This window comes from Calonectris borealis, chromosome 3 (genome assembly GCF_964195595.1).
Source record: "Calonectris borealis chromosome 3, bCalBor7.hap1.2, whole genome shotgun sequence".
Taxonomy (NCBI): domain Eukaryota; kingdom Metazoa; phylum Chordata; class Aves; order Procellariiformes; family Procellariidae; genus Calonectris; species Calonectris borealis.
In genome coordinates, this window is record NC_134314.1 from 63,022,325 (window position 1) to 63,045,348 (window position 23,024).

A 23,024-nucleotide genomic window follows, 5' to 3' on the forward strand; every position below is an offset into this window, starting at 1 on the left:
AGTCCAAATACCAGATTCTGCACCTAGGATGGAGTAACGCCAGGCAGAAATATCAATTGGGAGGGGAGTGGCTGGAGAACAGCCCTGCAGAAAGGGATCTGGGGGTGCTGGTTGGCAGCAGGCTCAGTGTCAGTCAGCAGTGTGCCCTGGCAGCCCAGAGGGCAAACCGCATCTGGGGTGCATCACACACAGCATGACCAGCTGGTCAAAAGAGGTGATTATCCTGCCCTATTCAGCGTTGGTGCAGCCTCAGCTTGAACACCATGTGCAGTTCTGGGCCCCATGATTTAAAAAGGATGTGAAGGTCCTTGAATGCGTCCAGAGGAGGGCAACAAAGCTGGTGGAAGGGCTGGAAGGCATGTCCTAGGAGGAGCAGCTAAGGACTTGGGGCTTGTCTAGTTCAGAGAGGAGCTGAGGGGATCTCATTGCTCTCTGCAGCTTCCTGAGGAGGGGAAGTGGAGAGGGAGGTGCTGATCTCTTCTCCCTGGTATCCAGTGATAGGACACATGGGAATGGTTCAAAGCTACACAAGGAGAGGTTCAGACTGGACATTAGGAAGCACTTCTTTACCGAGAGGGTGGTCAAACACTGAAACAGGCTTCCTAGAGAAGTGGTCGATGCCCCATGCCTGTCACTGTTTAAGAGGCATTTGGACAATGCCCTAATAACAGGCTTTAACTTTTGGTCAACCCTGAAGTGGTCAGGCAGTTGGACTAGATGATCGTTGTAGGTCCCTTCCAACTGAAATATTTTATTCCATTCTAAAGATCTACCAAACTATGCTTCATTTTGCAGGTACCATTGTGCGGGTTATTTCCACAATTCGCTCACGCTATTCTGTTGGTTGAAGAAAAATTTCTCATCTAGACACTCATCTTCTCATAGTCTCCTTCAAAACATCTCCTTAAACTGCTTATTCTACAGTAAACTCAGCACACTATAAACTGGTTTTGGGTAAGCAATCTGCCTCCCCCAATTTTATGCCCAGTCCTACTCTGCGTCAGTTTCCTTATAAAAACTCAGCAAAGGGAGGATTTCAGCTCTGAGGAACCACCTCCCCTCCACCGATCTTCCGGGCGCACCTCGCCACGGGCCGCCGGTGGTAACAGCACGAACTACCGCTGAGGGGTTTCAACGCACAAAGTGCGCCAGGAAAATAAAAAACCTCTTTCTCCCCTGCTTTTTCTTCTTCAGGATGCCCCCCACACCTCCGCGCGGGGGAGCGCGGCGGCCCGCAGGGCCCCGTACAAGCCCCGGGCCCGGCCCGGCCTGCCCACAATACTCCCCCCGCCCCCGGCGGCGCTCCGGGGACGGACTCACCACCACCTCCTCGAAGATGCTCTGTAACTGCGTCTCCATAGGCACCATGGGGATCGCCATGGTGCCGGGCCAGGCCCCGCAGCCGAGCCGCGTCCTCCGCCGGGCCCTTTGTCAGGGGGACACGGCGGCGCGGCGGCCCCTCCCCCGCCGGAAGTTCCGTCCCTGATCTCCTCCCCCCCCCGCCGGGAAGCGAGTGCTCGGCCCGGCCGTTCCGGCGGCTGCAGCGTTCCGGGCGGCGCCGCCCGCCTCTCCTTACCCGGTTCGGGGCTCGGCGGCCGGGGGCCCTGGCCCGGACGCGGGCCCTGGCTCTGCCCCTCTCCCCCTCTCCCCTCCCCGCGACTGAGGGCCCGGGAGCGCTGCCTGCGGGGAAAGAAAGTGGGAAGCGAGGGCGAAGGGGGGAAAGCAGCTGCCATTTAAAATTTGGGAGTTGTTTTTTGTACGAAAATATTTGCTTTGGCTTCTTTGTTTTTTGAATAATCTGTTCTTAGAATAATTTGACAAAGTACATGCTCTGGTTCTTATAGTAAGGTTCTTATGGTAAGGGACTTAGTAATTTAAGTTAACTTAATAATTAAGTTCCTAAATAATTTTAAATTATTAAATATTTTAATTTCCTTAAATTGTTATGGGACTACGCTGTAAACACCATGAAGTTAGAGTTATTATTTCCCATAAAAAGTCCTAAAGTTCAAATAAACTGAAAATGCATTTCTCTGAAAACATCTGAGGATACATTATACATGTGCAGTGGTTTTTAGGTTAAAAACATATGTAAAATGCCAGATCAAGACCATTTAAAAGCTTTGTGGCTCCCTGACCTTGACGCTGCATTTTCTGAGCTGCCTGTGGCTGTTTGGCCACGTAGTTTCCTGGAATAGCGCTGGACCTAAATTGAGGTGGTGCTGGTAACTAGATACAAGCTCCTGTCTACAGCAGAAAAATAAAGCTGGTCATCCCAAATGCTAGCAGATAGATGAAGGCCTCAGAGCAGTGAGAAATTAATATTTCCAGGCTTGGAGTTGAGTGCAAAATAACAGGGTGTACCCACAGAGGAAAAGCTTACATGGAATCGGGGAGAGGATTATTTGTTGTAAATGTAAACAACTTTTTTGTAAACAGGCCTAAAAGAATAGATAACTTAAGCAATGAGAAATGTTATAAATAAACTTAAAAAGTAAAGGAACAACTCCAGGAAGTCGTGATAAGAGGGGCACCAGGACTTGCACAGCTAGCGGAGATACGTGCTGTAGCCAACAGGCTAGTACACGGGACTGAACTCAGCGCATTCTTGTCAGTAATGGGAAATGGGAAGCAAATAATGCGTACCTTTGTATTATTTACCTACATATACATCGAATCATAGAATCATTAAGGTTGGAAAAGACCTCTAAGATCATTGAGTCCAACCATCATCCCAACACCACCATGCCCGCTGAACCATGTCCCTAAGCGCCTCATCTACACGTCTTTTAAATACTTCCAGGGATGGTGACTCCACCACTTCCCTGGGCAGCCTGTTCCAAGGCCTGACCACTCTTTCAGTAAAGAAATTTTTCCTAATGTCCAATCTAAACCTCCCTTGGTGCAACTTGAGGCCATTTGATGGTTGGACTCGATGATCTTAGAGGTCTTTTCCAACCTTAATGATTCTATGATTCTATTTCCTCTCGTCCTATCGCTAGTTACTTGGGAGAAGAGACTGACACCCACCTTGTTCCAACCTCCTTTCACGTAGTTGTAGAGTGCGATAAGGTCTCCCCTCAGCCTCCTCTTGGAGAAGACTTGTTCTCTAGACCCTTCACCAGCTTTGTTGCCCTTCTCTGGTCACGCTCCAGCACCCTAATGCTCTTCTTGTAGTGAGGGGCCCAAAACTGAACACAGGATTCAAGGTGTGGCCATGTAATGAATCATCCTTGGAAACAGAGAGGATATAATTGAAGGTTCGTTTGTACTTGCTTGTGTTGCTCTTACAGTTGGTTTGCCCTCAGTCTTAACACAAAGCTATTTATTCTATAAGAAATTTTCATTATACTCCTCACTGTGTGCTTATTTAAAGTGCGTTGCAGTATGATCTGACATGCCCTTGGATGTCCCGTCAACATCTAGTGTCAGCACTTGCCCACCCTCGGCAGACCGGCTCATAGTTTATCAAAATGGCAATGCCCAGGATAGGTGTCTACTCCAATTCTATACCAAGCTCCTAATCCATTCCCATAGTGACCCATAGGACTGGAAATGGAGCCCCAAAAAAGTTATTTTACTCATCATTATGTCTTATCCTTATTTTGAGGACCAGTCTACTATTCTTACTTTTATCTGCTTTAGTGCTCTGTCACGCTCACAGGCTAACAGCCATTCCTAACTGTGCCTTGGGCTCCAGATCTCGATCCAACTTTAATATGTACCAAGCCACAATCTGTCCACAACTTTGTGCCTAATACGGCTTTATCTTGATTTTAGGTCATTAACCAACATTCATTCTAAACTGTACTTACCAAGCCAGCCGAAATCTAACTGGTTACTTTTATTAGACAGACTTGGTCTAACCTTAACTAGAGCCCTGGTCCACAACTTGGCCCAAATACTATACCCAATTTTGAGTTTTAAAACTGGACTGTGTGATAGCCTTGAACCCCCTGAGAGGTCCCAATGGTGATTTATCTCCTAAATTAACCCCTCATCTAACCAGATCTCATTTTAACAAAACTGAACTACCTATGATCCTACCTTTGGCAGAGAATCTGGTCACTGGGGTGGAGCTGAGGGCCAGGGGTGCCACAGCAGGTCAGGCCTAAGCGATGGTCATCTGCTTTGCCTAAGGGAACTGAATATCCAAGAGGAGGAACAGTACAGAATTTATGCACTGGGATTGCACCTAGCTGTCTCTGCCAAGGCACGACGCCCTGCCAGACTCTGTGTATTAGGTAACACGGAGCCACAAGCCTCACCAAATGTCCTGGTTTCGGCTGGGATAGAGTTAAATTTCTTCCTAGTGCTGTATTTTGGATTTAGTATGAGAAGAATGTTGATAACACACTGATGTTTTCAGTTGTTGCTAAGTACCTTGTCAAGGACAACTATCCTCTGCTACCAAGCTAGACTGGGAGGAGGGAGCACAGCCAGGACAGCTAGCCCAGCTGGCCAATGGGATATTCCATATCATGTGATGTCATGCTCAGTATATGAATGGTAGGCGTGATCCAGGAAGTAGCGATCGCTACTTGGTTATCGGTCAGCGCGGGTGGTGAGCAATTACATTGTGCATCACTCATTTTGTATATTCTATCATTATTATTATTATTTTCCCTTTCTGTTCTATTAAACTGTCTTTATCTCAACCCATGAGTTTTTCTCACTCTTACCCTTCCGATTCTCTCCCGTCCCACTGGGGAGGACGGGGGGAGTGAGTGAGCGGCTGTGTGGTATTTGGCTGCCTGCCAGGTTAAACCACAACAGTCCTTTTTGGCGCCCAACGTGGGGCTTGAAGGGTTGAGATAATGATAGATCTGACCAAAGTGTGTTAAGGCAAAATTGTTATAAGCATTCATTATATTGATTGGTCACAAAGTTGATTTATTTGCTCTCAAAGTTGTGGGGCTGGCTCTCAATGTTGGGTTATGGAATACCTTGTTTGCAGTATATGTTCCCTTTTGTGCTGTTATCATTATTCGGAACTGGGCCAAGATTATAATTTTGCTGCTGTTTTATGAGGTGATAAAATCATTGGTCGTAACTCTAATCTGGTATCTGTACTCAGCACTGCCGTCATCTCTGTACCTCGGGAACCACCTCTTAGAAACTATTAGTAATTACACTTTTTTCTCCTCAGAGAATGAATTTAGTGGGGAGACAGGATGGGACTTTCTCCCACTTGTTCATCTTCCCTTCCATATCTTCAGAAACTCCTTTTTCTTCTATCCTCTTCATGAAGACGTCCACAATATTCCCTGAGAATTATGAATATCCTTGGGATGTTCAAACAAGCGTGTTCATCTTGCTATGTCTCCTGAATGTGGTTCAGGCCTTGTTTAGGGTTAAGCAACTCTTCAGGAATACTGTCCAGAGATCAACCCTCAGCAACAAGAAAAGAGGGAGGGCGAACGGCAGTGCCTCGTCGGGGCGGGCGGAGCGGCAAGTCCCGGGGGCAGTGGGCGGCGGGAGATCAACCCCGGCAACAGACACGGTGGCTGCTCAAACCCCCACGACAAGCACTGCGGCTACTTCAACCCCCACGACAACCCCTGTGGCTACTCAAACCCCGGCAACAGTCACTGTAGCTTCTCCAACCCCTGCGACAGGCACTGTGGCTACTCAAATCCCAGCAACAGACACCGCGGGTACTCCAACCCCCGCAACAGATACTGCAGCCACTCAAACCCCGGCAACAGTCACTGCAGTTACTCCAACCCCCGCGACGGGCACTACGGCTGAACCAGAGGACCAACCCTTGCTGGTATCCATTGCCCCTGTATAGAAGAAGAAATATTTGAAGCAGAAGTCAGGTCGTTTAGAAAGGGATGATGGAAAAGCAGGGGCATCACGAGGAGGGGAGGAGGAAGAGGAAGAACTCATAAATGAGATGGAAACCACCCGATCCTTATCCCTGAGTGAGCTGCGAGATAAGCGGAAAGATTTCAGCTGTCGTCCAGGAGAGCATATTGCTACCTGGCTGCTCCGATGCTGGGATAATGGGGCCAGTAGCCTGGAATTAGAGGGGAAGGAAGCCAGATAGCTGGGATCCCTTGCTAGGGAAGGGGCCATTGACAAAGCAATCGGAAAAGGGACACAGGCCCTCAGCCCTTGGGGGCGACTGCTGTCAGGCGTGAAGGAAAGGTATCCCTTCAAGGAAGATGTTATATATCGCCTAGGTAAATGGACCACTATGGAGAGAGGTATCCCGTACCTGAGAGAACTAGACATGCTGGAGGTGGTTTATAGTGACCTGGACAACAACCAAACGCCCAAAGACCCGGATGAAGTCCAGTGCACCCGACCCATGTGGCGGAAGTTGGTACGGAGCGCACCAGCGTCGTATGCCAGTTCGTTGGTAGTACTGTGCTGGAAAGAGGAAGAAGCACCAAATGGTGGATGAGGTGGTTAGCAGACTCCGGGAATATGAAGAAACTGTCTTCTCCTCCCTTGTCTCGGCTGTGGAGAAACTGTCCCGGGAGGTCCAGCAACTCGAAGACGATAGGTCCTATTCTCCACCTGTACGGACCAGTATCTCAGCCATTAGGAGTCAGCGTTCTTCTGCTCAAGAGAGAGGATATAGAAGGTACACACCCCGGGGCACCCTGTGGTTTTACCTGTGTGACCACGGAGAGGACATGAGGCAGTGGGATGGAAAACTACCTTCATCCTAGAGGCACGGTACGTGAGTTGCAAGGAAAGACAATCACACAAGGGGGTTCTCCCAGGAAAAATGCTGCTTCAGTTTTCAGGAAAAACCTGTCTCACGACGGTCCAGTTTCCAGTGAACAGTTCCCCAGACAGAGTAGAAGGGCTGATCTTACTTTGGATTGTAATGGAGAAATTCTTGACTCACGTTTGCAAGAAGTGAGTAAAGGATACGATGACCAGAACTAGAGGGGCCCTGCCTCCGGCCAGGTGGAGGAAAGGGACAATCGGGTTTACTGGACTGTGTGGATTCGATGGCCTGGCACATCAGACCCTCAGGAGTATAATGCTCTAGTAGACACCGGTGCACAGTGTACCCTGATGCCATCAGGCTATAAAGGGGCAGAACCCATTTGTGTTTCTGGAGTGACAGGGGGATCCCAAGAGCTAACTGTATTGGAGGCTGAAGTGAGCCTGACCGGGAATGAGTGGCAGAAGCACCCCATTGTGACTGGCCCAGAGGCTCCGTGCATCCTTGGCATAGACTATCTCAGGAGAGGGTATTTTAAGGACCCAAAAGGGTATCGGTGGACTTTTGGTGTAGCTGCCTTGGAGACAGAGGAAATTAAACAGCTGTCCACCTTGCCCGGTCTCTCGGAGGACCCTTCTGTTGTGGGGTTGTTGAGGGTCGAGGAACAGCAGGTACCAATCGCTACCACAACCGTGCACCGGCGGCAATACCGCACCAACCGAGACTCCCCGATCCCCATCCATGAGCTGATTCGTCGACTGGAGAGCCAAGGAGTGATCAGCAAGACTCACTCACCCTTCAACAGTCCCATATGGCCAGTGCGAAAGGCCAATGGAGAGTGGAGACTAACAGTAGACTATCGTGGCCTGAACGAAATCATGCCGCCACTGAGTGCTGCCGTGCCGGACAGGCTAGAACTCCAATACGAACTGGAGTCGAAGGCAGCCAAGTGGTACGCCACAATTGACATTGCTAATGCCTTCTTCTCCATCCCTTTGGCGGCAGAGTGCAGGCCACAGTTTGCTTTCACTTGGAGGGGCATCCAGTACACCTGGAACCGACTGCCCCAGGGGTGGAAACACAGCCCTAACATTTGCCATGGACTGATCCACACCACACTGGAACAGGGTGAGGCTCCGGAACGCCTGCGTGGTATTTGGCTGACTGCCAGGTTAAACCACGACACCAAACAAGGAAGAAAAGCAGCATTTACATGAGGAAGAAATGACCTTCTTCATCCAGAGACAGAAAAGGAAATAGACTTTTCAAAACGACTGTAAATGCCACGTTACTCTGGCAAAAAACCTTCATCAAAATGACCATTTGTTTAAGGATGATAAACATTTATGAGAAAAATGGTTAAGCTTTGGGTTTTTTTCCTATGTGAGTGCCATTCCTTTTGGAAGATGGATGACAAATGAGTATAAAAGTGTCTTTTAATTGATGATATATAAGGCCTGTCTAGTTCTTGATGGCCTTAGAGGACTTTCAGCTGCTTTATATTAGTAGCTTAAAAAAAAAGGAATTGTAGTGAAAATTGAAAGCGGCTACAACACAATGCTATTCAGAAATGTCCCTCCCTATTTCTCCAAGGTGCTTGATAACATGTATATGGCAGAGATGTCCTGCCTGTGGTCTTCAAAACCGTCTTCCCATTTCTGGATGTGCCTGATGAACTGAGGACTGCAGTTTGACTACAGGGGAATGGGTTTATCTGTACCCTAGCTCTGCATTTGTATAGTGTGTCAGACTGTATGCAGAGCGGTCACTTAAATTTACAACTCAGTAACTGGGAACAGAAAGGATAATTGATAATTATTTCCTTCTTCCCTGTTGTTCTCTTTACTCTTAAGTACTGATCATATGGATTGCTTTTTTAATGTGAATTGTCTTTTAGTAGGTATGAAAAAAAGCATTTTTAAATGTGTGAGGCCCTTGATCTTTAAACAGAAAAGTCTAGGTTCTTGGTCAATGTTCATGAAGGTCTATATTCTTATTTTATCATGAGAAATTTAATAGAAATTCATCATGTGGGCAGTAATGTTTGTGAGATTAGAGCAACGATTAGGTAAAAGTAGCAAAATCAAATATGTAAGATCACATCCTGTTGTATTTGCTAAATTATTTTCTTTGAATTCAGTAGGGGCAAAAATTCACCTTGGGTGCCTTGGATGATTCACACTCTCACAGGTCAAATTTGCTACTTCTGTAAATTTATATACTGGTTTTGGCTGGGATGGAGTTAATTTTCTCCATAGTAGCTTGTATGGTGCTGGTTTTTGGATTTGTGATGAAAACAGTGTTGATAACACCCCCTGGTTTGGCTGTTGCTGAGCAGTGCTTGCACAGCCTCAAGACCTTCTCTGTGAGTAGGCTGAGGGTGCACAAGAGGTTGGGAAGGGGCACAGCCGGGACAGCTGACCCCAGCTGACCAAAGGGATACCCCACACCATATGACGTTGTGCTCAGCAATAAAACCTTGGGCAAAAAAAGGAGGAAGGGGGGGACGTTCAGAGTTTTGGCATTTTGTCTTCCCAAGTAACCATTACGCGTGATGGAGCCCTGCTTTCCTGGAGATGGCTGAACACCTGCCTGCCGATGGGAAGTAGTGAATGAATTCCTTGTTTTGCTTTGCTTATTAAACTGTCTTTATCTCAACCCACGAGTTTTCTCACTTTTACCCTTCCGATTCTCTCCCCCATCCCACCGGGGGGGAGCGAGCGAGCGGGCGGCCATGTGGTGCTTAGCTGCTGGCTGGGGTTAACCTATAGCAGTGCTTCTTGGCTCCCAGTGCGGGGCCAGAGGGGTTCAAGACAACGACAGATTTGACTGGAATGTGCTAGACCAGATTTATAGCTGTTACAGCTGTTTAGCTATTAATTGGCAGGCTCCCGCGCTTGCCACAGGACTTCCTTGCTTTGCTGTGTATTAGAGTTTAGTGATTGTTAGTGGCTGGTATTTGCTGTACTGCTTATCATTTTACTTTGCTGTGCCTGGGAACATTTTGATAACAGCACTGGCCACGTGCCTGGGCTGGCATGTGTCCAGGGCATTGCTGCTGTTCCTGTACTGCTGTAGTAGGCATGATGTAACTACAGTCTGAACTCCAGTTGAAGGGACTGTGACCTGTGAGTAACTCCATGCTGGAGCAGATACACCCCAAAGCGTCTGTGGCTGTGGATAGGTGCACAGTGGAGCAGGTGCACCCCTGAATCACAGAATCATTTAGGTTGGAAAAGACCTTTACGATCATCAGGTCCAACCATAAACCTAACACTACCAAGTCCACCACTAAACCATGTCCCTAAGTGCCACGTCTACTTTAAATTGTTGTAACCCGTTGTTTGAGTTGCGTGTTATAGGAAGTACTATAGCAGAAAGCACCTGAACAGAGGACAAGCCTCACAAGCCCTGCAAGTGTGACCCTACCTGAATAGGTTTTGGCAGCCAGTAACTCCACACAACACACTGCCTTTCCGGTCCAGAGCAACCACCGTAACAGATGGAACCCAGGTCATGGAAGAAGAGAACTCAGTGGACATTTTGTGGACATTTTACAGCGGTGGCCCATAGACTAAGAGAGTGATATCTGTCTATATATCAAAGGATGGGCAGCGGGGAAGGGAGGTGATGTATTGGATAATGTGGGACCTCAGCATGACGCAAATGGTATAGAATAAGGGGTAGAGATTGTATTGGTTTGGGCTGGGATGGAGTTAAGTTTCTTCATACTAGCTCGTATAGTACTATGTTTAGGATTTGTTTTATAATTATAAATATGATAAATTTATTTATTATAAATTACAGCTCCTGCGGTGCTCAACTTTAGAATCAGATCAACATTTGAATAGTTACACTTGCATAGCCCTAGTAAGCTGTGAAGGTACATTTTCGTAACAACCAACCCTTCCATTAACCACCAAGTTGAAAAGCAAGCAGATTTCAAATTGTACTTAAACAAAATCTTTTTATTTTTTATTGAATTTGATTTGGCTGTATACCGTTTGTTTTTAATGAGTACATCTATCACTATGGAAAAACATGTAACAAGCTGAAAGAAGTATGTGACAAAGATGGATTGAAACTAAACAAGAGGAATCCTCAGGACTGAATAAGGGAAGGGACCTGAAAGCATAGGCGTGACACAGAGCAGCAGTTAAGAAACTGGTTATTTTCATATTTTGTTTAATATATTTAACACTTTCTTTGAAGATAACAAAAATACTCTGGACGACAAGCTTTTAACCAAATAGTTGAGTACTTGAATTTGTGTTATTTTTGCATTTTATTGCTTAGCAATATATTACTCCTAATCTCCAGTTAAGAGTTTACCTAATGCTGTCCTTATCTTGAACTGTGACAGACAGATTCTCTGTACACAGATAATGCTTTTCAGCCTTTGACCTTTCTGAGTCGTTTTCCTGCTTACTTTGGCTTCCTGCAAACCTATCACTGATCCAAAAGCTAGGATCTCATAAAAAACCTATGAACAAAGTACGTACACACTTGAAGCAGGCGTAGTGTCTTAGTCACAGCTAACCCAGCTGGGGAGGCTGAGGAGTGCAGCATACGTGCAGCCGAGAGGCAGATCTCAGCAAAATGGAGCTTCAGGATGATAACATCAAGCATCAAAGCAGACATTTGGATGAGGTGCCTTTAAAACCAACAGAGTATGTGAAGAAAAAAAACCTCCTGAAATACAAAGTCATCTGTGCTGTAAGTAGGTGCTGTTCTTCAGGGCTGCTAGTTTAACAATTCTCAAATTTGCAGAACTTTTAGAAGTTTCATTGCATTAATATAATCATTCAGGGTAGCTTGGTAATTGGTGCTTAAAGTTTTACAGCACGAATGCACTAACTTCACTGGCAGATTTGTAAAATCCTTCTGGTACTTATGAAGCGAACTTGTTTTTTTCTGGCAGTTAACTGTTTTACTACGATAACCTGACAGTTCTTTTGCACAGCAAAGACGTTGCTTCAATACTTTATTTTATATGTTTGTTTAAAACAGATGTGTTTGTGGCTAAAGCAGCTGCAGTTCCTTTTTGCTTATTTTTTTTATCTTTGGATTTGTCATTAACAAAACAGAACATGTAGGCAAGGTGTTGGTGAAAAATACTCAGGAAGCAAGGCATGGGAAAAGACTAATGAATCGTTTCGTACAGTCCCACATGTCAAATATCGTGTCAACTCCTTCCCTCTTCCCCAGGGCTTTAAGAGTCACACAGCTGCCCTGTAAATAATAATGTGTAGGGTTTTGTTATGTTTTTTAAATCTTTTGTTGCAGCCAATACACAGTTTTAAGCTTCTGTTTGTGACCTCAAAAGAAACAAGCATTAAATATATATATATATGTACATGTATATGTTTGCACAAGCTCTTGCATCTGTAAATGGGACTTGAGAGAAAATGACAGGTACTGATTTTGGAAAGACTCAAAACTTAATTTTGAAAACAGCCCTATGAAAAAGAGAGTCAAGTTATGATACTCTTCAGCTCTGTGTCATTGGAACAATTCCACATAGTACAACTTCCTATTTAATGCTGTATTGTGCAAGGATTGCATAAATATGAGGGAAATATTGAAAATTGAGAAAAAAAGAGAAGATAAAGTGACAGACATTTTTTCCTTAAATCTTCAGTAAAAATAAATGAATCATGAGAAACAATGTGGGAAAAATGCCTAACTATGAAGGAAAGTAAATTATACTTTCAGGAGGTACTTGGAAGAGTAAAGTGAGAAATTTAAGTATCCTAAAACATATTCATTCTTCCAAACGCACTTGGAAGTTTGGAAGACATTTGAAAATGCCTGCCTATATGAAAAAAACAAAATTTAAATATTGGAGGTGTAAACTGTTAACATTCCACACCATTTATCTAGGTTTTTGATAAACTATATGCATGAACTAGTTCCTTGGCAACTTGTTCCTGAAAGCTTAGGCAGAGAATTGTGTACTCACAAATAGTAGTCACACTGTCTAATAAGTCCTCCAGAGAACAAAGCATATGCATGAAGAACAACTTTTTTATGAATAAGTAGCCGTAGCCCTGAATTTAGACATAGAAGTTAGCTGTGGAAAATCTGAGGATTTGAATAGGTTCTACCAATGTTATTTCATCTTTCATTTCCCACAGCATTCTCCTAGAGAAGCTGGCGGCTCACGGCTTAGACAGGTGCACTCTTCGCTGGGTAAAAAACTGGCTGGACGGCCGAGCCCAGAGAGTTGTGGTGAACGGAGTTAAATCCAGTTGGCGGCCGGTCACGAGCGGTGTTCCCCAGGGCTCAGTGCTGGGGCCGGTCCTGTTCAATATCTTTATCAATGATCTGGACGAGGGGATCGAGTGCTCCCTCAGTAAGTTTGCAGACGACACCAAGCTGGGCGGGAGTGTTGATCTGCTCGAGGGTAGGAAGGCTCTGCAGAGGGACCTGGACAGGCTGGATCCATGGGCCGAGGCCAACTGCATGAGGTTCAACAAGGCCAAGTGCCGGGTCCTGCACTTCGGCCACAACAACCCCAGGCAACGCTACAGGCCTGGGGAAGAGTGGCTGGAAAGCTGCCCGGAGGAAAAGGACCTGGGGGTGCTGATTGACAGCCGGCTGAACATGAGCCGGCAGTGTGCCCAGGTGGCCAAGAAGGCCAACGGCATCCTGGCCTGTATCAGAAATAGTGTGGCCAGCAGGAGCAGGGAGGTGATCGTGCCCCTGTACTCGGCACTGGTGAGGCCGCACCTCGAATCCTGTGTTCAGTTTTGGGCCCCTCACTACAAGAAGGACATGGAGGTGCTGGAGCGTGTCCAGAGAAAGGCAACGAAGCTGGTGAAGGGCCTGGAGCACAAGCCTTATGAGGAGCGGCTGAGGGAACTGGGGTTGTTTAGCCTGGAGAAGAGGAGGCTGAGGGGAGACCTCATCGCGCTCTACAACTACCTGAAAGGAGGTTGTAGCGAGGTGGGTGTTGGTCTCTTCTGCCAAGTAACTAGCGATAGGACGAGAGGAAATGGCCTCAAGTTGCACCAAGGGAGGTTTAGATTGGACATTAGGAGAAATTTCTTTACTGAAAGAGTGGTCAGGCCTTGGAACAGGCTGCCCAGGGAAGTGGTGGAGTCACCATCCCTGGAAGTATTTAAAAGACGTGTAGATGAGGCGCTTAGGGACATGGTATAGTGGGCATGGTGTGTTGAGTTGACGGTTGGACACGATGATCTTAGAGGTCTTTTCCAACCTTAATGATTCTATGATTCTATGATTCTATCTTAAGGATGAATGTGCCCAAATCAAGGGTCTTTGTGTAAATGCTATAATAAATGCAGCATTTGTATACCTGCTGTGAGTTTTTGGTTTTTACTTCAGCTCTCTCATTGCTTGCAGCAGTGGGAATGTTTGCTGCTGTAATAGCTGTACTTTCAATTTAGTACCATCTATTTATTTCAATTACAAATGTGAGTTTTAATGAAAATGGAGGGTAAAACCACAGTGAACTTTAAGGTGAAGAGTGCATGCCCTGATGATTGGGCTGACCTGTACTCAGGGAAACAAGACCCCTTAGGTTACCCTGGCAGTGTCATCCTCCCTGCCCTGAAAGAGTGGCCGCTGTTCTAGCCCAAATGCACCACCTGATTCTCAGTCCTTGCTGACTGGATGTAGGATTTAACTGCTGCCTTCACTCTCTTTTCAAGAGACTTCAGCATTTCTGCCACTTTGGGCAATCTTTCCAAACACGCTTATCCCATCTGTCTCTCCTACCCAGTTCTCTTACCAATTCCATTTCCCTTCCTACTTTTGGGGTATTTGTCCTGTACAAAAAACAGGGAGCGAGCAGCAGGAAGAAAGTAAAGGTGGGAGAGAGAAAGTGTGGGGGAAGTGACTTTGGCATTGCTGGTGTTTGGTGTTGCTTGTGAAAAAAAAATCAGTGATACGAGGCTGGAGAGGGTGGGCAGCAAGGGAGAAACAGGAAATTCTTGAGCATGGTCGCAGGGAGCATAGCAGCAGGAGGAGAAAGGGTGGGGTCTGGAAGGAGCCCTTCTGACTGTATCTGCCCAAAGGAAGAGATATGTGCCACGCCAAACCCACAGTTAGGTGTCCTGGTTGTCCCTGTTAGAGGGCTAGTTGGAGTGTGCCACGCTCCTGACTGTCTGGCTTGCGTGCCTGGATCTTCCTGGTCCATGGGAAGGAATAATGTGCGCTTAGACTGTCCTGTCATGGAGCTGTTCCATGGCCAAATTGTACACCCACGCCTGGGAACTGGGCAGCCCTCCCTGCTGCCACACTTCTGCCCAGCACCTTCAAGGCAGGACAGGCAGTAACAAAAAGTGTAGGGTGTTTTTGTGAGCAGGGATGGGCGAAAAGTAACAGGACGGCGTATGTGCACTTGGTTATATCCTACCCACACATACAGTTTTTCTCAGCTCCTTATAATTGCTGTAGCCTCAGTTAAGAGGCTCCATTACAGTAATACTGAGCATGAGAGTAAGCATCTCTTATTTCTACTTCATTTTGAATCTTAGTATTTGCTAGTGCCTGGTGGTTCCTGGAAATGGCAGGAGACAAAAGAAGGCTCTGAGGCAAAAATGGGAAGTAAACTGGGCTGGTTTATGGTGATTTTCTGTGATATGCATTCTCTTTCCCATCGTTGCCTTAGTGAGGAGGAAAGTGCATACACTATGAAACACTCTGAGAGGGCTGTCACTTGTCACTCTGCCTTTCAGCCAGCATACATCGCCATTCATCTTGAATGTCTGTTAAGCTGGTAGAGGCTTGCTCAGCTCTTCACCCAATCTCCCAAATATTATGCTGCTTTCTGTTATGGGGTTTCCTTGGGCTGTTCGTCTCTTTCCAAGTTTCTCTAACCTCATTAATGGGGTGAGTTATTACCAGAAACTGGCATGGGGATGAAGATTTGACACTTGGAGCCCCAATCCAGCTGAGTGTCGTCAGAAATCCCTGTGAGGAATTCAGGAAAATACAGAAGCTAAATAAAAGCACATCTTAATCTTTACACAGATTAAGAATTTGCAAAACAGGTAAATACATTGATTACTTTCTACTATCTTTTCCCCAGCAAAGACTTCCCTGATTATGACGTGTGACTGGCCATAGGTTAAAAGTGCGGTATTAAGGCGTTGGCTTGTAAGCAGTTTGCAAGATTATCATTCTTGTGCTTCTCCTATCTTCAGGCTCAGAATGTCTCCAATTCTTTGATGAACAAGTTCAGAGAAATGATTAGTTCATAAGAAATCATACGTTCATAGAAATAATAATCACACAATTATTTTCTAATAAACATAACAGTTTATCATAATTGTGAACTTTAGTTTTCCTGTGTCTGTGTGACAGGTTCTGCTGTGTGCTTTGGTGGTCGTATCCCTGGGACTAGGTTTAGGACTAGGACTGAACCGTGGACATCAGGAGCAAGGTATGTTTATGATACTTTCGGCATAATTACCGCTGAAGCTAGATCTGGTAAAGGCCTTCAGCAGAGGCTCTTTTATAGCGTAATGTAAATGCTGCGTGAAAACTTACCACCTTGCATTTTTCAAGTTGGATTGTATGAAAACTATGCACCCACAATCTATACTTGAAAAACCTATCCTAAACCACTGAGTGGCTTGCTTCTCTTTCCAGAAGTGTTAAACCTAGTTCACAACAGGTTTGGAAATTTTATTATAATAATACTGTTAGGAAATTTGAGATAGGAGTTATTTTATTACATATAATACCTTGCAATTATTTAAGCAATATGTTTTGTAGAAGAGATATCATTGGACCATCTTCGGGACTCACACTTTGGGCACATTTGGCATAGTTCAGGTGGCTAATGTTAAAACTGATTATGAATTTTCTCTGAAAACTTCAATTTTTGTAAAGTTGTGGTAAAAAGGGGATAATGCTTTGATTTGGTGGAATGTTATTTTTTAGTTAGAAAAACCAAGTAGCATTTTGATGTCAGGAGGTCAAGCCAGATGACAACAAACACACCACATAGTGAATTAAATAAAACACTTCCTTTAGAATCAAAACATCAGTAATCTTATACTGGAGGAGTTCAAGGAAGCACAGTCTCTTTCTCATTCCTAATCAACACATATTGAACTTGTTTACCTACTTATTCATCAAGTCTCAGCTCCTTTTGAGATTTTTCAATACTAGCAAATGGGCCTAGCAAATACGATGAGATGGAACTGTAATTGCTTTTTGATAATGCGTATGTTGTATTACAACTTTCTGTGTAACATATGTAGATACCCACAGCTTTAGTCTTCACTGACATTTACCTGAGGAACTTGGTCATAATTGTAGTAAGTGAAAGATGGCACCAAATCAGCCTGTTAGCATTTTGGTGCCTCTGACTGCAGGTGTTACAGAGCAACCCTAAATAGGGACTAACTAACTTTATTTGCTACTTTCACAACCAGATCTACCTGGGAAAGATGAATTAGCAACATACGGTATTACACTGCAGAGTGGGAGGGGAAGCCTCAGCCCTGAGCGGCACGCACCTTTGTGCAGTTGCATTTGCTATGAGGGCAGTGGGAAAGAGTTTTGCTGTTCAGGAGCAAAGGGAGTCGCGGTCGAGACGGGTGCTGGGGGCTTGTGGTCTCGGGAGAAGGGGCCTGGAAGGGAGTCAGGAGGACCTGTTATTCTGTATGTTTAAAGATCAGCACAGAGTTTGCATTTGGTGGTAGTACAATTGATTCTGTTTATATACTCAAGGCAAATTTCCTTATAGCTCCTGTAATTGTAGTGACTATTCCAAATAAAAGTTAATGAAATACTAAATTCCTGACCTAGCCTGGTTATGTGAATATTGTAAAGAAATTAGAAGCATGGGTTGTAAATAATGGCGGGTATGAACAGTTCCATTACAGAGAGAGGAAAAGGTTTATATTTTTTCTGACTTAGACTCACCATGCTATATTCTATATAATTTTAAATCAGGTAGACCATCTGAACAACTGAGTTCAGAAGCCAATGGATAGAGGAAAAATTAAATTAAATACTCTAAACTTCACCCAAAAAAGCACAGACAAATTGTTTGCATATGTTTATGTACATTTGTGAAAAATCATAGCTTTTTCTTGACAGAATAGACTCCAGTCATAAAACACTTAACCCTCAATTACTTCTTTCCATCTCTACTTTCGACAGTTCCATTTACGCTCATTACATATATTGTTTGTTATTCTAATTATTTGCAAAGCTTTCTTGCATTGAACAATAGTTGTTGATGTAAGCACTTAAAGCTCAAGGTACAACAAGAGAACTTTCTACCTGTGAAACAAGCTGACTAGCGTGAACAAAATCATTTAGCTCTACTTCTACACAGTGGATATTAAAGCCCAAATTTAATAGCATGAACCTTTTGGCATGCAGGAACCTTTTGGCAACTATAATCGAATTGCATCAGCATATCTGAGTAGTTATACCTATTCCTGTCTAACGGTGTGGGTGGACAAGAAAGCTGGAAATGTAGGTGCTCAGAGTGGTTCAAACAGTATTTCTGCAGTACAGAGAATGTGAACACAAGGCTCGTCCTGGCCAGTGTGGAGCTGCAGGTGATGTTTGGAGATTTGGGGTTGTCCTCAGGTGTCCTTGCCAGAGCTCTCCCTTCTCCCTGCACGAAGGTGTCAGAGCTGTGGTGAGGAACTGCACGTCTCCGATTCCAACACAAGGCCCCTCATTTGGACCCTTTTCTTTCATTTGCTCAGAACAACCAAACCTGCAGATTTTTAAGGGACATTGTAATGATTAAGTGGGAGAGGTATAGTCAGAGTCCCTTATGGGCTCTGCCCAGCCCCCTGGGGCTGCCCCCACCCTGCCCACAGCCCAGGACCCCATTTCAGCTCCTGGGGGCCATCAGCCCCTGCCCCAGCAGTGCTGCAGCAGGGCTGGTCTGCAGCCCTGCCCTGCGCAGCCATGGGTCCCACCAAACCAGGCCCACCCACAAGCCAACAGCCTGGCCTGTCCCTGTCCCCAGGGAGGTGCCCAGTGCCTCAGGTGGGACTGCCCTGGTGCCCACCTGGCTGCCCCGCTCCTGACTGGGGTGATGGGATGGGCCCTAGCTGCCAGGCCCTGCCCAGCCACCCTCGGGGAGCCCCCATGGCTCTGGGTGCCCGGCCCTGAGGGGGGCCCCGTCCCATGCAGCTCCCTGGCAGGTACATTAGGGAACATCCAAAGTGGGAGTTGCTCTTTCTCTTGCATCCCGGATCCAGAAATGAGCAGGGAGACGCCAGTTTCCCCCTCCTTGTGCTGGGAGGGTGGGACGCCCAGGCATTGCCTCCTGTGCCAGAGGTCCTGGGGAGACCTGCTGCAGAAACAGCCCTGCCACAGGCTCTGGGCAAGCACGGCCCAAACAACCACCAGGACCTTCAATGTCCAGAGGACTTCCTACGGCTTTCGTTTCGCCTTGCTTACCCTTGTGCTAGTGACCGCCTTGGAAAATGACTTGGGAAGTGGATTTAGGAAATTATTCAGCACATCTCTGCTCGCAGCCTGTGTCTGTGATCCATCTAACGGAGCTGTCTGGGACAGGGTTACCTGACTGAGCACTCAGACTCGCTGCCTTCTCCTGACAGTCAGCTGCAGACACAAGTGCAATGAGCCGCACGGGAAAGAGGTGCCTGGCTGCCGGTGCGACAGCGGCTGCAAGGAGCGTCGGGACTGCTGCTGGGACTATGAGGACACCTGCGTGGAGCCAAGTATGTTCCCTCACAGGCAGTGCTCACTGGTTTCCATTTTATTTTGGGTTTGTTTTTTCACGTGATGGTAATAGGAAAAGGATGAATTCTCGTATTTACGCAGATATACGGAAGTTATGCCACATTCCCTCAGGGAGGGAAGGACAGTGTCGAGTTGCTGCTGCACTCAGGTGGCTAGAGGGCCGTAACTTGGTGACCGGGCAGGACACGAAATCTTCCTGTGTCTTTCTCGTGCAGATCCCTGTATTTTTGTCCCCCGTGGATAACCACAGCATTTGCAGTGCATATTTCCTGGCCCAGATAAAGCTGTGGATGAGTGCGAGCAGAAATCGTAGGCTATCTTTGGCCGGGACCCTGAAACGATGCCAGCCCCTCTTGCGCTTTCGGAAATGAACGTGTGTTTCCCAGCCAGGTGCACTCTCAGCCTCAGGCAGCGCTGGGCGGGGGCCTGGGTCGGAGGAGTGCACTTGTCTTCCAGGGACCGGCCTGGCTCTGCATCGAGGCCAGGCTCCTCTCCAGTTCCTCTCTCTGCTCTGCCGGCAGCCGCTGGGGTGTTTCTTCATCCTTATCGCTTTTTCTGCCTGCTTCAGCCCTTACATCTCTTTTTTTGCTGTCTGCTGGGAATCACATACAAAAGCAGGAAAAAGATTGGTTTCCTTCTCTTTCTCTTCTCTAGGAGAAATATGGGTTTGATTTTTTTTCTTTTTTTTAAAATCTTCCTGGAAGGGTGGAAGGCATTGAACAGGGTGGCTTTGGGGACACCTTTGTAAAATAAATTATTCTATGACTGTGTTACCATTCAATGGCAGCAGAAATAGGCTTTATGTGTTAAACGAAATCTTGAGTTTTCCTTTCGGATAAAACTTCTAAAGCCACTCAAGCAGGACATGTAAATTATAGTTTAACAAAAACTCTTTTTTTTTTCCCCTTTACCTGTTTGAGGGATTTCCACGCGAAGGAGTTTACATAAGGTTCTGTGAACCAAATCATAATGTTTTTCTTCCAATTTTCAGCCCGATCTTGGAGGTGCACTAATTTCCGTTGTGGTGAGACACGGATACCTGGAAGTTACTGTTCTTGTTCTGATGACTGCTTGCAGAAAAAAGACTGCTGTGTAAACTACAACAGTGTTTGCAAAGGTAAATCAAAAGTCAAAAAGATCTATATATAAATTGTCCTGTGAAATAAATAGATGGGCAAACATGGCAGATATAAAGGTAGATGCATTTGTTTCTCAAGATTAGAGTCTTACAGTGACATTTTGGAAAATGAAAATGTTTTGAGGTGAAGCTTTTTGTGTTTTTGACTGGGAAAAATACAGTTTGTGGAGAACAATGTGAATGTGTGTCACTCGTAAGAAAGACAGAATGTTTTGAATATTGCAGCAGTATACCCAATGTGGATTTTTTAGGTTGTTTCTTTTCTTTTTTTTTTTTTCAAAAATAGATGGAGACATGGTTCCTGCTTCAAACTTCATGCAGTCCAATCCAGTAATCATCCCTAATTTAAAATTTCCCATCTTTTTTATTAGAAATTAATTTTTAGATTGGGTTTCTTATGTTTTACTTATTTCTGAATATTTTTGTTCATGGCTGATTGTTTCATACAGACTCTGGCTAAACACATGAAGAATAGCACTGGTAAAATCGGATTACAGGAATGATACCTGAGGAATATACCGGTGACGTAAAACATGGTATCTCATATCAGAATTCCTTTATAATGTGAGGTGGCAGAGATTTAAGGCAGCTCCTGCAAAGTTATATTTGTCACCTAACTGCAAATTAAAGCTAAAACCTCGAGTTTGACTAGGTGCTAAATTGATTGAGCTGACCTAGTTAAGGTCACTGTACACCCCTGCCTTTGGCTGCTTACTGGAAGAGAACCTTTCTGTGGTGAGCTGAGAACTTCAACAGCCACTGCTTCTTCTCTTTTCTTTATATTTTTTCCTTTCTTGGATGTTTTCCTTCTTTCTTCTTTTATTGACCTCCCTTATTTCTTCCAAAGAGATGGGCAAACATTGTAATAAATGAGTATAGCTGTGAAGCAGGTGGAGAATATTCAAAGGAGAACAGAAAGAATTACTTGATATTTGGAAGCCATAGACTACATGGAAAGATTGAAGGAATTGGGGCTCTTTACAGAAAAAAAAAAGAAAAGGCTAAAGGGAGCCCTGGAAATCATCTCTAAATGTGTAAGTGGTATCTGCAAAAAAAGAAGGCAATAATGCAGTGTGGACATGATACAGTTTAAATGTTTTCCATTTAAAACCATATAAAACTTAGGCTAAGCTTTCATAGTGATTTCTTCTCCATTTTGTTTGTTTGCTTGTCTGTGTAGTATATCTGTTTTGTTTTCAACTTACAACTGTAAGCATTAGCCCTTTCAGGGTTTGAGGTCCTAATAGTTGCACTAAATGATTTCTAAAGGTAACTTTAGCCCTACATTTCTATAATTCTGTATTGAAGCAGAAAAAATACCAGGAAGAGCTCTAAAAAGATCAACTGGGAAACTTCTTTGTTGTTTGTGTGGGGTTTTTAATGCTGACTCAATATGTTCTTTTGTCCTTTTAGGTGAAATACCTTGGGTGGAAGAACCATGTGTATCACTTGAAACTCCTCAGTGTCCAGCTGGGTAGGATAAAATAATTTTGTCTTCTTAGCAAATAAAATCATTGTGATGGTCAGAAATACTTCAGTGGCCTGAAGCAAGTCTTCATGAGGTTTTCATATTTACTGAGAACAAGGTTCCTGCCCTGAGGAATATTCTTATAGAAGCAGTTTGTGGCTAGCAATGTTTTTTCTTTCTAAAACCTTTGTCATTTTGTTGCACATTCATTTATCATTTAGAGTTTAGAGCAGAGTACAGGAGTTCAAATCCAGATTGCAACGACGTGGAAAAATTGTTAGTTATCTCAAGGTTCATATACCACAAATTGTTCATAGTCCATTTTATGTTACCATATTGTATATGTGATAATTTGGATAAATCACCTTATGCAAATTGTAATAATTGTTAGAATCTGTGATTGCAATTCTTTATCTAAGTAACAGGATTTTTTTTACTTGAATTATCTGCGGGAAGAAAGGTGTGTTAAAAAGGAAACTGTGAAAGTAGCTGTACATCTACAAACGGTGGAACATGGTAATTCTGATGTCCACGTGTAGATATTTTGCTATTTGCGCAGTATTGCAGAATCATAGGTAGAGGATACGCAGAAACACAGTTTAAAAAGTTGTCATCAAAGAAAAATGAATTATTTTCTAGTTCAGTTATGGTACTTGTGATGTTATCCATTATTCTATCATCTATTTTATCGCCAATTTAGTTTAATTGTAACAATAATACTGTTAGTATTGTGGCCTCTTCATGGATTCCTGCATCCACCTCCCAACATAGATATAAAAATATACTTTTTAGGTTAACAAATAACTTGCGGAGTTAATACAGTTTCATAGTCTAAAGCTTGGAAACTAGTGGAAAAGGGCTTCTTTAAGCGCTGTAAAGAGCATTGCTATATAAAGCTCCATTTAATTTCAGATTCAAATCAGGAAGCTGTTTTATGCAAACTGGTAGTGTACTTCTGTCTTTTGGAAAGACCACTGTGAATGAAAAACAAACTGGGATAGTGATTACTGCCT

At 44.8% G+C, this 23,024-nt stretch overlaps 2 protein-coding genes across 4 annotated transcripts in view; one reads left to right on the forward strand and one right to left on the reverse strand.

Moving 5' to 3' along the window:
• Positions 1–1,484, reverse strand: part of MED23 (mediator complex subunit 23) — a 44,380-nt gene extending 42,896 nt beyond the window's left edge. For 2 of the 3 annotated variants that reach the window (XM_075145839.1, XM_075145838.1), the window contains exon 1: positions 1,321–1,483. In XM_075145839.1, coding sequence (XP_075001940.1) covers positions 1,321–1,380 — 60 coding nt within the window. In that variant the 5' untranslated portion in view covers positions 1,381–1,483. Of the gene's footprint in view, positions 1–1,320 lie in introns of all 3 variants that reach the window. The other variant, XM_075145841.1, reaches the window with a different exon arrangement.
• Positions 1,485–11,269: 9,785 nt separating this feature from the next.
• Positions 11,270–23,024, forward strand: part of ENPP3 (ectonucleotide pyrophosphatase/phosphodiesterase 3) — a 43,802-nt gene continuing 32,047 nt past the window's right edge. The window contains exons 1-5 of the mRNA XM_075145846.1: positions 11,270–11,404; positions 16,022–16,100; positions 19,261–19,383; positions 20,397–20,522; positions 21,957–22,017. Coding sequence (XP_075001947.1) covers positions 11,288–11,404; positions 16,022–16,100; positions 19,261–19,383; positions 20,397–20,522; positions 21,957–22,017 — 506 coding nt within the window. The 5' untranslated portion in view covers positions 11,270–11,287. The remainder of the gene's footprint in view (positions 11,405–16,021; positions 16,101–19,260; positions 19,384–20,396; positions 20,523–21,956; positions 22,018–23,024) is intronic.